The following is a 15,430-nucleotide window of genomic DNA, read 5'->3' as shown; positions in this document are numbered from 1 at the left end:
CTCCCAGTTCTGCTATGAAACCTTGGTAGGTGACCTTGGGCCAGTCACACAGGATCAGCCTAACCTACTTCACAGGGTTGTTTTGAGGATAAAAATGGAAGAAAGGAGAACAACAGAAGCTGCTTTGAGTCCCCATTGGGGAGAAAGGTGGTATAGTATAAATAAAAAACCCTGAATGATAAAAGAAGCACCTGCAGCTTTAAGAAATGGATGCCCTCAGTGGCTTTTGCTATGCAACCACGACAGTATTGCAAGCCTGTTCCAGCCTTGATTTCTGTCAGTAAAAGGCAGGGTGAGGGGGCAGGGCTGTTTTAGCCTTTAAGGAAGCATTCAACAGGCCAGGCTCCACAACAACCATTGAGTCACGTTGCTACCACACAACTTGCCTGACTAACTCTGGCCTGGTTGCTTGCTACCATTCAATAGCATCCAGCCCATGAAAGCCAGTGTGGTGTAGTGGTCAGAGTTTCAGACTACGCTCTTGAATTCCTATTCTGATGTGGAAACTCATTGGGTGACCTTGTGCCAGTTACATATTCTCAGCCTAATTTACTTCACAGTCAAGGGCAAATTAGCCATTAAGAGCACCAGGACACGTCCGAATGGGCCAATCACCTCCTGCCTACCTGAACCAGAAAGGCTATGACAGAAGGACTGAGCCAGACCTGCCCAAGTCTTGGGCAAAGTGGAGAAGATGGTACCCAGACTGACTGAGGCAAGGTTGCGAAGATGGAGCCCGGACCACTGGAACTCTGCGCAAGTGCCTGGCTCAGCTTGTGTGAGGTGAGGCAGGCAGCAGTGCTTGTCTCTGCATGATGTATGCATGTGGTATTGCCTGGCTTGGCCTGCACTCACACAAGGTGAGACCTGGCCTGGCTGAGCATTGCATGAGGTGAAGCAGATGGTGGTACCTGGCCTGGCTGAACCCCATGAGCAGAGGCAGAAGGTAGAGCTGGGCCCAGCTGAGCCCTGTGCTAGGAAAATTAGATGGTGACGGCTTGGCCAAGCTCTGCATGAGGTGAGAGAGATGCACAGCTGAGCCCAATGCAAGGAATGAGAGGCAGTGAACCAGCCTGGTCAAGCCCCACATAAGGTGAAGGAGGTGCCTAGGTGGCCCAGTCGAGCCATGCACAAGGCAAGGGAGGCACCCAGGTGTTCCAGTCAAGATGGGGGAGTCAGTACCCAGCCTGCCCCCAAAGAGAGAAGCAGCACATGGGTGTCCCTTCCTCCCCCTTTTGGGAGGGAGGGTCAGGCAGACTGCCTCTTCCTCTCCCCTTTCCTCCTTTGGGGGCAGGGCAGGCTGGGGAGGAGCATTTTTCCTAGGGGGTTTTCACTCCCAGTCTGCCCCTGCTTACTGGGTTGTTCTGTGGAGAAAATGGAGGAGAGGAAAATTACATAAGCTGCTTTGGGTCCCCATTGTGGAGACAGGTGGGCTACAAATGAGCTAAATAATAAATATAGCCAAAGGGGGGAGCAGGTAAAAGTTAGGTTGGTTGGTGGGTAGGAAGGAGAGGAGAGGAAGCAGGTTGCGAGGTAGAGGGAAAGAGGAAATAGTGTTGTGGGAAAAGTGAGACAGGAGAACATGGGGTGCCCCTCACAAGTCTTTGAAGGTTCCTCACTGTGCAACTGGGCTGGCCCTAGTAACTGGCACCACACAAATGGACCATAGTTTTCCCTGGGTCGAGGGTGCAGGGGTAGGGAAGTGCAGGAAACTGAAGATAGTGAGGAGATAAATAAAGGTGGATGGGAAGGAGATGAGGCAGGGTGGGGGAGTGGCTTCAGGGCTCAAGGAAGAGAAAGAGGAAATGAGAAAACACTACACAAGAAATACCTCCTCCAAAGGCTCCAGTTTAGAAGTCATGGGACCTAAGTAAAGGACTACATATCCTAATTAAAAGACTACGTATAATCTGGAGTCTTTGGGTACCTGTTCTATTAGCTTGCTGATAAATAATGTGGAATAAGAAGTTAAAGGCAAATAATGCTTATTGTAAATAAATGTTGTGATGGATATTGAGATAAAATCCAAAATTTACATATATAATCTGAAGAGGCAATGACTAATCCAGAGAAGGATCTTGCGTTCATCATGTTTAACTTGACGGAGGCCAAATCAAAAGTGTCAAAAAAAAGAAAGTCTGTTCTAGGCATTGTCAGGGAAAGTTGACAAGTAAAGGGCCAGTATTGTAAAGCCTCTATATTGATTAGGATGTGGCCACATTGGGAATACTACATACAATTCTGGTTCCCTCAACTCAAAAAATATATAGAGCTGGGAAAAGTGTATATACAGGCAACCCATATGATCAAGGGGCTGGGAAAGGCTAAAGCATTTTTGGCTCTGTAGTTTAGGAAAAAAGGTGACTTGAGTGAGGGATAACATTATTTGGTAGAAGTTCATAAAACTATACACATTTCCCCACTCTCTATTAATCTAGAATTTGGGAAAATACAATGAGATCAATTGATCATAGACTCTGGACAGATAAAAGTACTTAACACAATGCATTGTTTATGGAAATTGTTACCAGAAGTTTTATTAATTGCAACCAATTTAGATGGCTTTAAAAAACAAATTCATGGGAGTATGGTTGGATCAATGGTTATTAGTCACAATAGCTAATGGAAGTTCTTGCTTCACAGGTTAAACAGCAGCTGGTAGGAAGAAACTGCAAAAGTGAACTGTTGCCTTCATGCCTTGCCTATGGACTTCCTGGAAGTAGCTAGACTATGAGTGGGAAAGTGATCTTGGACTTGATAAACTTTTGGTGTCATCTTAACAAAATGACGACTTATCCTTTATTAAATTACAGATTAGTTTACATGGCTAAAGAACATACTTATTGCTCTGGCTTTCTCAATTTCTTTAAAGTATTGATTCAGGATAGTATCTTTATTGAATTAACTAATGTAATTGCAGAATGGCTGGATTACACGCATTCAGTCAAATAAGTTATTCCTCCACCTGGGCATCATCAAACAAAGGTTTATGTGAATGGCTGTGCTGAAAATGCTTCTGTAATACTATTCCATTAAATTGTTTGCTCTTTGGAGGAAATAATTCCTGTATATTATCATCTTGAAAATGATAAAGGAAATTATTTGATAAATGATAAAGGAAAGAAAATCAAAATTATGATTCAAGATCTCTGGGGGAAATTATCTCTGGGGGAAAATATATATAATTTCTGCTTACCTGACTAGTCTGTGCAGGTACAAGGAATGAATGGCTGTTTATAGGCAATTAATAACAAGCAGTGTCATGTTGCCTGCCACTGTGGCAATGGCAGATTTTGATTGTTGAAGCTTGCATCTACAATAAATTTGCATGGGAATCCCTGGCCATTAGGATGTGTCACTAGAGTCTCAGAGGTGGGTGACCCAAACCCTTTTTGTTCTATTGCTACAAAGTTCCTGGGGCCATGTAAGGATTTTTGTCTCAGGGCTCTTTTTGTAGCAGGAATTCCTTTGCATATTAGGCGACACACCCCTAATGTAGCCAGTCCTCCAAGAGCTTACAGTAGCCCCTGTAAGAAGAGCTCTGTAAGTTCTTGGAGGATTGGCTGCATTAGGGGTGTTTGATTCCCCACTCCTCCACATGCAGCTGCTGGATGACCTTGGGCAAGCCACAGTTCTGTCAGAGCTGTTCGTGAAAGAGCAGTTCTCGAAATAGCTCTCTCAGTCCCACCTACCTCACAGGGTGTCTGTTGTGGGGAGGGGAAGGGAAAGGAGATTGTAAACTGCTTTGAGACTCCAAATGAATAAATCAGGTATAAATTAGGTATAAATCCAATCTCCTCCCCCTCCCCTTCTTCCAGGCTTAAAGGTCCTTGCACTAGAGCAGGGAGATAAGAGGGCATTTTTCAGATTACACATTCTGTACCACACTGTTAAATCATTCCCCCACTCAAACCTTTATTCTTTAAGGGGCCAGAAGTGCAGCATGCAAATGGCCTTAGTCTCACACTTGTATGTATTTAGCAAACTAAGCAGCATGAGTACACAGAATTGGACAGATTTCCTCTGGCATGGTGGTGGAAAGCTGTAATTTCAGGTTGATTGGCAGTCTTAGGGCAATCAAAACCCAAAAAAACCTGTGACAATGTGATGCTAAACAATATTTCTTTAAGAATCAAAATTATACAATATTAAAAAGTGAACAGTTATAATGGTAAATGTAGACGGTGGTCTCCGGAATGTCATGCCGTTTCGATGATAAATCTTCTTCTGAACAAAGATGTGTGACATGTACTGTCTCTCAACACCATTTCCTCTGGTGACGTATCAAAATTTCATAGGTATCACTGATGATTCAACTGTCATGATAGCTGTAATTTCTAGTAGAGCCTTCCGTGGGCTATTGGTATTGCAGACAACTTATTCCAACCCTGTAGGGTTTTCCAGATTTGCCACTGTCTTTCTCTGCATAGCTACCTGTGACTCCTGCGGTGGGCTCCCATCCAAGTACTAACCAGGGCTGACCCTGCTTAGTTTCTGAAGTCTGATGAGGTTGGGCCATCCTGAGGCATCCAGGTCTGTGCTGCTCAGGCATAGGGACTCTCAAAAGCAGACTATACCGGAATCTGCATCTTTTCTTCATCTTCATAGGAAACTGATTTTTCACAGATTATATGGCAGAATACAATGTTGCCGTTCCCTGAATGGACTTTTTATCTGCCTCCCTTGTCGGTGATAGAGAGAGGTTAATGCTGGCCATTTTACCAAACAATTGCCCCTGCTTTAGGGTAGAACCAAGCTTATCCTGAGGCACTTTGGTCAACTCAGTAAATTCCATGTTGTCTCAGTGTTTGCCTTTGTTTAGACCATTTCCATTACAAAGAATTCATTTGAAAATTAACCCCAGTTAAGCAGTATCTTAGGGAGCACCAGTGATAGTAAGCAAACAATTTGCTGTGCTTTGAAAAAGCATGATGTTGTAGTGGCTTAAGTGATAGTAATTTAAATTTAATTTAAAGTAATTTAAAGGCTCTTTTTTGACACTGTATAATAAAATGGCCACAATGATGTGTTGAGAGCAATTACAATTACCTTTGCCCTGAATTGCAGCCTTAAACACTTTAAAATAAAAACGTAATTCATAATATTAAAAGAGAAGAAAGTAGCAGTAGTTTCTCCTGTAGTTTAATTATGTCACCAATAATTATGGCACATACATACTTGCATGTCTTTGGACAGTCCGGACATTCACCTGGATGGGGATCAAATGTGCATGAAGTGGGCACTTACAAGCCACCCTTCCACCTACATTTGATACAAAGCTAGAATGCTGGGCACTCAGTGACATTGCTGGGCAATTAATTCAGGCCAGACAACAGAACTTCATCCCTCAATGAATTATTGTGATTATAGAATTCACTAGCAAAGATGGCTTTTAAAAAAGGATTAGATAAATTCATGGAGGACAGGTCCATCAGGGGCTACTACTCATGATTACTAAAGGCAATAGTACACCTGCCAGTTCTATAAGGCATCACCAGGGGAGGGCTCTATGCTCTTTTGTGGTACCTGAAGACCAAATGGAGATTATGCAAAAAGAGCATACGAGACAGGTCTAAAATGGCAGGTGTAATATACTCATTACTGTTATTATTTGGAAAGCATGTGCTTGCTTCTCCATCATAGACTCTGGATCCCAAACTTTGTGAGCCTGTGAATTGCCCATCCAAAGATATCAGAAATGTACGGGGGGGGGGGATACAATGCATGGGCTAAGTCTCCTGCTAAACAGGAAATTGAGGAGAACAGCACAATGGTAGATTCTTTAGAGAGGTTAGTGCTTTGGAGGATGCTGCCATCTAGTGTCCTTTCTGAACAAAAAGGGCAGGTAGTCATGCTGACCCCATTTGGGGAAAAAGATCTAAAACAGCTATATTGGTATACCTTTTATTAGGACCAATTAAGGTGTCAAAAGGTAGCATACCTCTTCAGACTAGATGTTCAGTTTGGAAAAAGGAGAGGAGGAGAGAGAAAAAGAATGATATTTCAGGATATGGAGAAACTCACCGTTCATAGTTTGTAATAGCTTTAAAATAGGATACAGGCAGTATTATACAAACTCTATTAGGTTAGGCAGTGTTAGGTGCCAAAAAGATTGCATCAAGAGATATTTGGTAAAGAAGTAAGCAACAGCTGTTCTCCCTTTGGAGAAATATAGATCGGGGAGGGTGGGATATAAATATAAAAAATAAATAAATAAAATAAATAAATTTGTAATTCAGATCAGTATTCAGTGTTCATACACTGATATCCCTTGAAAGGAAGACAGCAGAAGTAAAACAGCAGTTTGAAAGACCTAATATTAGCAAAACTGGAGATTAATTTTAGGTGCATAAAAGTCAATTTGGGTCATTAAGTCACCCCACAAAATAAGCGCCCATAATTCCTGAATAAGTGTGTTGTATCTGCAGTTTATTCCCAAGGGGGAAATTACACAGGCAGGTTTCAGGGAAACTTGAATATCCTTCCCCAGCAAGGGAGAGCCACAATGGCAATTTAGTAGGGAGTGCCTTGGGGATAATCTATCCTTCTCTGAATGCTCTTTCTCTCTCAAAATGTCATCCTTGAAAACATTACTCCACCTCTTCCTCTCCTTAATTTCTTCTCTTTCCACAGGTAACATTCATTTTCCTCCCAAATTATGAGCACAAATAATTAATTTCTTCTCACTCCCTGAAAAGAGAATTTTAATTGAGTTTTTGACATGATGAAGCTCTCCCTTAATTTACCTGGTACAGTGCTATTTTACATCCTGGGCTCACAGAAACTTTATTTGGCATAAGAAGCATGTGTTCATGAAGTTCAGTGGAATATCTTCTCCCCTTATATATAAAAGAGTTTTCGTGTCCTTGCCCATGCTCCAGCAGACTTTGGCTCCCTGACCTGTCAGTCAGACAGTGTGCCAATGGTTGCGTGGCTGGAGTCCCACCCACCCGTCCACAGAGGCGGAGTCCGGCGTCTTACACTCAGTGTGCTCGGAGCCGATGGAAGGGGCAGAAGGGACTCTCCGTGGGGCTGGGGATGCCCAGGGCCTCCTTCCCTCTGGCTCACATGCAGCGTCGGGAGTGGGGAGGGGAGCCCCCGCTTCGGTCCTCTCCTGCCACCCCGGCAGCTCACCTCTCCTCCCCAGCGATGGCCACTCGACCTGGCTCCACTTCACACACCACCTCCATTGCCCGCCTCATGCTCTTTACAATGGCTGAGAGGCGGGGTGGGGGAGGAGGACTGCAGAAAACCTGTGCGGCCAGTCAGAGCAGGGCGCGAACTGCCCAGGTGGAGGACAGGGGGCGGCCGCCCACCATGCCACCCACTCTGGAGCCAGCTCTGCAGCTTCATGCAAGCACTGGTCATGGGGAAGAAAGGGAGGTGGGGGAGAGGTGGGGGGAGAGGAGGGGGCAGCGGTGACGCGCCTCCTGCTGGGGTGGATGGCGCAGCGCTGGTGCTGATGTGGGAGGCTGCAGGGATGGAGGCGGCCGGGCCACAGGACAATGGGGCCACCCTGGCAGAGAGACGACATCACACGAGCGGGTGAGAGCCCGGGCGTCCAGGCGGATCGCTGTGTGGGGCCTCTACGAACCTCAGTATGGCCTTACTTTTTCTAGAGTAAATTTCTAGTGCATTTCTTTCTGCAATGGGCCTTATTTCCTAGTTACATTATAAAAGGAAGCTAGGGCATTGGGCCAGAGTCAGGAAACTAAAGTCTACATTAATCCCCATCTCAAATTAGGGGGGAGGGAATGTATCCACCCATTATCTATGTGTATTTGTAAATCTGTGTCATATCATATATGAAGGGAGCAGCATGCATCAATAGCATCATTTCCGTTTTTTAAAACACACACAAACAAACAGAGGGAGAGACTTTTTCACTCATCCATTTAAAGGGGAAAACTATGCAGTGTGCTGTTCATTTCCTGTGCACTATGCATGTATTCTGTATTTGGATATTCTGTATACATAGTGGCTTGGATTCCACCAAAAATCTCAGCTGACAATGAATTCTCATCTGTAGACTGGAGTGTGATTTCTTGGCCTCCCCCTATAGCCCAAAATGCTCCTTGAAATACTGCTCTTAGGGGGTGAGGACGCCAAGAACAACATGAGGAGAAAGCTGGAGATCTGTTGTGGGACACCGGAATTCATGAAAACTGTCCCCCTTACATGTGTAGATATGACAGGTAAAATCCAGCCAACTTTCTAATGAGAAAAGGCCTGTACACAGTATAGTCCATAAAGTTACAACAATATAATTATGAGTGGGCATACAGATCCCCCTGAAGTCTGCTTCACACAGACGACATGACATCCATTTCAGTCACTGATTTTAATGTTTCATTCAGTTTAAATTGTACATTAAATGCCACCAACACTGGCAAGACAGTGTGCTAATACTTACATTTAAAATGTACTTAAGTCACAAGGATAACCTAGAATCATGTTTTTCCCAAACTGGAAATATTAATAACCATTCCATTGTACGAACTTATTGCACTTTTATCAGAAATATTTTTTTAAAAAATATTCTATTTCTATCATATCAGTATAAATTTACTGATGTTAATATTATTTTGTTCTAGTTAATAATACCAAGAAAATTATCAATCCTGTAGAAAAGCATTAAGAGACCAATATTTAAAAAATACCATTCACAATGTACTTGTTTATGCTCCAGTTTATACATGGGTCAAAGAATCTTCTTGTATTTCTGGTAAAACTATTAATATTTGTTTTTGCTCTAGGTCATATTATCTCAAGCACACTACTTGCAAATACATATTTTTTTCAAAATATAATTTAAAAAAGCTGAGGTCACATAAAATGGATCTGATTTACATCACTAGAAAAAAAAATCAGCTACTGGAAAACATGCAGTTTTTTTAAAAAACAACACATACCAAGTAATGTTCCCCCTAAGCTGTGGAGTCTTGTGAGCAAAAATTCTACTTTGTGAGCTCCTGGCATTAAAGTTGTGAGCAAGTGATTTGGCTGCTGCATAAATTAGTTTGCTCTGGAGCCCTCCTTCCTGAGCTAAGACAAAAATGTGTGAGCCAGAGGTTAAAAAACTGTGAGCTAGCTCACACAAACTCAGCTTAGAGGGAACACTGATACCAAGACCTTTAAAAAGGAGATAGAAGTTATTAAATTCCTTCCTGTAGTCTCTGCAGGTGAAATATATGATTACTTATCATTCATTCATATAGAAAGCAAAAATGGAATGCAATAATTTTAATATGTTTTTTCTCATTCAGAAATGTTTATTGCCATAACTTTGTTGAAATTCACCATGGAAACTAACAGTGCAGTCCTAAGTACAGTTATATTCTTCTAACACCCCTGACTTTAATGGACTTAGATGGGTGTAACTCTGTTTAGGATTATACTGTAAAATAAAATCCTAGGCTCCTTTACTAAGAGTAAAGGACTATCAGATTCAGTGGGATTTACTTAAAAGTAGACATGTTATGATCAGGTTGCTGAAAGTTTCAAAAGGCTATTCTGTGCACCAGCACAAATCTGCAGGGCCAAGGCACATCCAGTCTACATGATCCTTTGATCGTACTGCAAAATTGCCCCTTACCCCCACCTGCATTGCAGATGGGTACATGAGTAGCACACTGTCTACAGGAGCAATCTGTCTCCTGTTTAAAGGAAAATGATCCATCACATGATCATTTCCTCCCACTACTGCCAAAGCAGGTGTTGTGATAGTGATAGTGTGATGCTTTAGATGTAGTCTAAGAAAGTAGCATGAGGTTTGACAATATTGGAATAAGCACTATAGGAAAGGCTTTAACACAACCCCAAGGTTAATACCCCAAAGTTGCTTCCTTCAGTGTAGGCTTCCCAAGTCCCCCCGGGGGCAGGGAAACCCCCACCCCAGAGGCCCATTCCCCGCCGCCGGCAGATCGGGCCCCGGGGGGAACCCCACCCCGACGTGCGCGTCACCCGGAAGTGACGTGACCACACTGGGCATGCTGGGGGCGGGGCCATGGTCATCTGAGGGAAAACTCTATGGTTTTCCCTCGGATGGTCGTGGCCCCGCCTCCAGCGTGCCCGGCATCGTCACGTCACGTCCGGGTCACGTGCGTGTGTGCTCCAGCCGTGGGGCGGGAGTCCTCCCGCTACAGAGAAATTTCAACTTGGCAACCCTACTTCAGTGGCTTCTGAGTTTCTGTATTGCTTCTCTTTATATCAGTTTGTCAGACAAGGAAATCCATGTTAATATACAAATTTCTGGGGCATTTTCTGTACACTCGCTTTATTTAAGACCTTGGCTAGGCTTGCTAGTCCTCACCAATGCCCTACCATGAATGGAATCTTACATATCTAACACTCTCCTCTGGATATACAGTGAAAGGAAGACTGGTAGTAGTTGACAAGCTGTTTTCGGGAAAGCATCTGATTTTATTGGTCTCCTCACCAAGGAACTAGCAGTGAGGTTCCACACAACCTCATGACTTCTTGGAACACAGTTTGTAAACCACTGAATTGCTCAACAAATTGCACTATGTGGGTGTTTTTCAAATCAAATATTTTATAGGATATAGCCTCAAGCATAAGATCTGATTTTCCTTCTTCTGTTAAAATATCAAGTTCTGCTCCTAAATAAGTCTCTGTTTTATGGAACATCTCACTCTGATACAACAATAACAGAAAACGTAGACCTCTACACTGTGCTTAGCACATCTAGACATTAGCTATTTTATAAAGTAAATACTGTATTGGTACTATGACACTCACCAATTATGCATACTATTTTGAACATGTACAAGGGCTGGGTTCTCTGTTGAGTAACAACTTCACTGAGTACAGATCTAGATCTATTTGTACCAGTACATTACATTTGGGATGCTGTACATTAATGATAGACTCCCATGGCATGAAGGTCACACACACTCTGAAATTACAGCAGAATGCTGATGGGACTAATTCTCTAACAAGGTGTGCAGTAGTGAGGCAGCTTGTTTCAGCAGAGAGAAGGCTGGGGTTCAAATCCAAATTTAGGCATGGACTCAATGGATATATATTTTTACAAGTCACTATTTCTCGGGCCGATTTCTTCATCTGGGTAAGAGGAAATAATAGTGACCTACTTTATAGGAGCATTGTATTAATAAGGATTACAACACACACTAAGGCATCTTAAAGCAGTAAGCAATTGATTAAAAGTGCTTCTTGCCTATGTTACTTATGGAACAAAACTGTTGACCAACAAATGGCAAAAATTAAAAAGGCTGTGACAATATACCACTCTTGGAAATACTGGGCAGTTCTATAATTCCACTTAGTAGTTTAGTGTTTCCATGGGACTGAATTTAAGAGTGTCTTGACATTTTCACATGGTTTGATGACCGAAAGATATGAAAAAACAAGGCCAATAATCATAACAATAAAAATGATGCCATTTCCAGAAAAAAACCATAAATAAGGCAACTGAAACTAAGTAATGAAGTGCATAAATCCAGCTGGAGTTTTGCAGAATGTGGCTACTGCCAAAACTAGACAGGAAGCCATTAGAAAATTCCTTTAGGATCCTGCCCATCGGTACAGGATGTTAAGCACCATGACTGAAAGCAAATCCACTGCTGAACACGGCAAAATGCACTTATCACATCTGCTGCATAACTCAGGTCATGGTACAGTCCCAGTCCCAAGGCTGGCACCAGTCAATTAGCTTAATACTTGGATAGGCTCTTAATTAGAATTATGAACATAGGATCTATGTGCATAGGATCTATGCATAGGAGGACTTCCTCTTTGAAAGTTTCTTCTATCAGTGGAAGGGAACCTTTGGATCCATCCCATACTTCTTAGTTGTTCAGTTTTTAGATACTGTATGATCTAAGAGGGCTGACCAATTATTACAATTTTTTAAAAAACAAACAGCTTTCAAACAATAATATGAAGCTGTTGTGTGAGTTCGCCTCAGAGACCTCTTTCCTTACTCCATATTTTCCATTCACACCTGGACCACTTTAATCCCTGCATCTCCCCTGAACTACTTAAATCAGTCCCAATTTAAATGCGACACTACTGGATCTCTGGTATGCTAACACTGCATGTATAGTGGCTGAGGACTCAGTTTAAATGATATACTGGAATGCAGAAGAAGAAGAGTGGGTTTTTATACTGAGCTTTTCTCTACCCTAAGGAGTCTCAAAGTGGCTTACAATCTGCTTCCCTTCCTCTCCCCACAACAGACATTTTGTGAGGTAGGTGGGGCAGAGAGTTCTGGGAGAACTCTGACTGGCCGAAAGTCACCCAGCAGGCGTAATGTGGAGGAGTGGGGAATCAAACCCAGTTCTCCAGATTAGAATCCGCTGCTCTTCACCACTACACCACGCTGGCTCTTCTCTGTGCCATGCTGCATGAGTCAGTTCTTCCATTCTACTCTACCAGTGCAGCAGTTAAATCAAAAGAGTGATAAAGCAATTTATGAACTCAGGCATGCTGAGCAGAAAGCAATGAGATGGGAAATCACAATCTGAACTGTAGATGCAAAACAGTAGCAAAAACTTAAAACAGGAAGATAGTCTAAAACAAGATAGCCTGATTTTGGTCGAATCTGCACTTGCATTTTTAAATCAGTTTCGTGCTGCTTTCTCTATGCTTGTTTGATCGTTGTTTGGAGAAGATTCTTTTAAAGCAGTGGGGAGGCGCAATGACAGTGGAGCCGCCATGAGAAGGCGATAAACATATGTGGACGTGCAAAAGTATGCTAGCACTGTTGAGGTGTGAAAATGAAACCAAATTTTGATAGCTTTTTTGAAGACAGAGTCAGAAGGTTGGGACACCAGTGGGAAAGACAAATGCAGATTTGACCAACTCTGCCTGTGATGTTTTCTAAAGGTATTTAATCTTTGGCTACATGAGAACTGATGCAAATGTTTTTTGAATATTTGCAGCCAAAAATAAATTGAAGTATATGCAGTAAACTGGTAAAGACAAGTATGATTTGAGATCATAACTATAAAAATCTTCTAGCAGTTATCAAATAACCTCAGTGTTCGAAATTGGATAAAACTGAAAGGACACATCAGGACTGTCTTCAAAGTTGTCACACAATTCAAAAAATAAGTTCACCTAGCTGTCACTGAGGGACAGTTTGCTACAAATTATAATCCTTTGTTAAAATACAGACGGTCCAATTCAGGGTTGAGCTCCTGGATCTTAGCTTGTAATTCTGATTCCAGACGAGTTACAGACATGGAACTGAACAAAAGAAAATAAAGACATTGCATATTATTATTTATTATTATGCAGTCTAATTAGTGGTAAAGTTATATGATTATTTTTAAAAGAGTTGAATCTATTAAATAATAAACACAGTACAAAAGGGATTAATTTAAATTTTAAATTGTAATGGCCATTGGCTACACAATAAATTTTACTACTACTACGACGAAAAGGATTTATCAAGTACAAATAGTTAGCTTCTGTGCAACATTATGAACCACAAAACGAGCCATTTTTCAAGTAGTGCTTTGCTTGTCTGGTGTAGGGCGTTAATATGCCAGCCAGGAAAATGTACTTTATATGAATTGTTAAGCTTTCACTTGTAAACTGAGACTAAGATAGTGAGTCATGAATGACTGGGAGACCTTTAAACTGATTGTTGACATTTTAAGTTTTACTATTAAGAATGAATAGAATGAATTTAGTATGCATGGAGACATGCAGTTAAAACTAGCAAGTGCAACATTTAGGACTGTTAATATATCAGTACTACAGAATACCCACCTAGGTGTGATGAATGCTGATCCATTTCTGCATAGTGTGGAACTGCGTTTGCTATTACAGCTAAGCCAAGAGGGCAAATGTTGAGTTACATTGTTTTCGAGTTCAATACAAGTCAAAGTGCTATCAGAAAAGAAGCAGGGGACTTCTGCTTCCATGATTTTTTAAATCATTCCCTGAAATGAAATGTCTATGCTTGCCAACAGACAGGGATCATACTTGGTTTGAAACATCTCTGTTACTCAGGTCATTTCTCATACTGTTACCTATTCTGGCAGGCTGTAGCCCAGCTCAGTTCATGCACTCTATGTGCACAAAATGGAATGGGTTTGTGCCCAGTGCCCACTGGCCTCACCACCCCTGAATATCTGCAGCAAGTTTACATGCATGTACTCTGTATTGGTGAACACGAACAACAACTGAACAGGGCTTGTCTTTGACAGATAAGGGATTCTCAGCCCTCTTCTGGAACCAGATTCACTGCCTTTCCAAGCAAGTTGCTTTGGCAGCATCTGCTGAAGAGTGAGCTGCAATAGGGAACAAAGTTCTTCTTCCTGGTTTTCATGCTCAGTCTCCACTTTGGTTTTTTTAAATACTTCATTCCATTACTTTCACTAATATCAATTATAAGGCATCTTGGTTTTATTTTGCAAGTAAATATTTTTTTCTCAGCTTCTATTACTTATAAACTTTAAAGTATTTACTGGATCTGAAGTGGGAGAACACTCAGTAGGCTTGGTTTTTTTGGTGGCCAGCTGAGGAAAAAGGGACAAAGAGAGCAATGTTCACCTTACTTACCTGATTAATCTCTGTGTTTTGGGTATGAGCAGGGGGACATTCTGGAAGCAGAAAGTCTCTTTCCTTGGGGTAGGAAAGTGAAGAAAAACCTAACCTGTGGGAAGGGGCTTCCTACTCAGTCTGGAAGAACAAACTAGGAAAACTTTGACTAGAACACAGAAAACTATGGAATGGTAGTGAGAAGAATGAGAGATGCAGTTGCAAAGGGTGTGATGGAATTCCCTCTGCAGAGACTGATTAGTCAGAAAGCAGGGTGTATTCCTAACCAGAGTCACACCTTTCCAAGTCTATTGAAGTCAAAGGGCTTACAAGGGTGTAATGGCCTTTAGGTCTGCATTGTAGATCTTCCTTTTTGAGGTGGGGGGGATATCAGCAGAAGGATATCCTTGAAACAGAAGACCAAGCAGACCATCAGTAGATCACCCTGATCACCTCTCCAGCAAAGGAACATCTTCTATTAAGAGAGAACATGCTGTTGTCTCAAGTGGTGGGAAAACTTCCTGGAACAGAAATGCACATACTCCTTCACTCATAAGCAGAAGGAAAGGAGAAGAAAAGTTACCATGGAGAAAAGGCATTCAAGGCCAACACAAAACAGGGCTAAGAGAAAAGCTTATCTGCTTCCTAGCCTAGGCAAGGACAAACTGGGAGCACAGAATCCCCACTTTCACAGTCATTTCCCAACTTTTTGCTTCTAGTGTTCCAAGGAAGAGGGATTTCCAAATTGTGGACTGTCCCTCTGTTCATATCCAGAAAAAAAAAGAATAAACCTCACAGGTAAGGCTGAAGGAAAACAAAATGAGGAGGGAGGGAAAATGACAGAGGCACAGTCTGAGTGACATAAAAGGAAGGCAGATAAAGAGAAGCAGTGAATTGG

The 15,430-nt window shown here is 42.1% G+C and overlaps 1 protein-coding gene across 1 annotated transcript in view; it reads right to left on the bottom strand.

The window, feature by feature from the left end:
* Positions 1–13,133: 13,133 nt before the first annotated feature.
* Positions 13,134–15,430, bottom strand: part of LOC107118927 (sideroflexin-1) — a 40,817-nt gene continuing 38,520 nt past the window's right edge. Inside the window, exon 10 of the mRNA XM_015421330.1 lies at positions 13,134–13,230. Coding sequence (XP_015276816.1) covers positions 13,134–13,230 — 97 coding nt within the window. The remainder of the gene's footprint in view (positions 13,231–15,430) is intronic.

Source organism: Gekko japonicus, unplaced genomic scaffold (assembly GCF_001447785.1).
Source record: "Gekko japonicus isolate JY-2015 unplaced genomic scaffold, Gekko_japonicus_V1.1 scaffold473, whole genome shotgun sequence".
NCBI classification, from domain to species: Eukaryota; Metazoa; Chordata; class Lepidosauria; order Squamata; family Gekkonidae; genus Gekko; species Gekko japonicus.
This window is presented reverse-complemented; position numbering and strand designations above follow the sequence as displayed.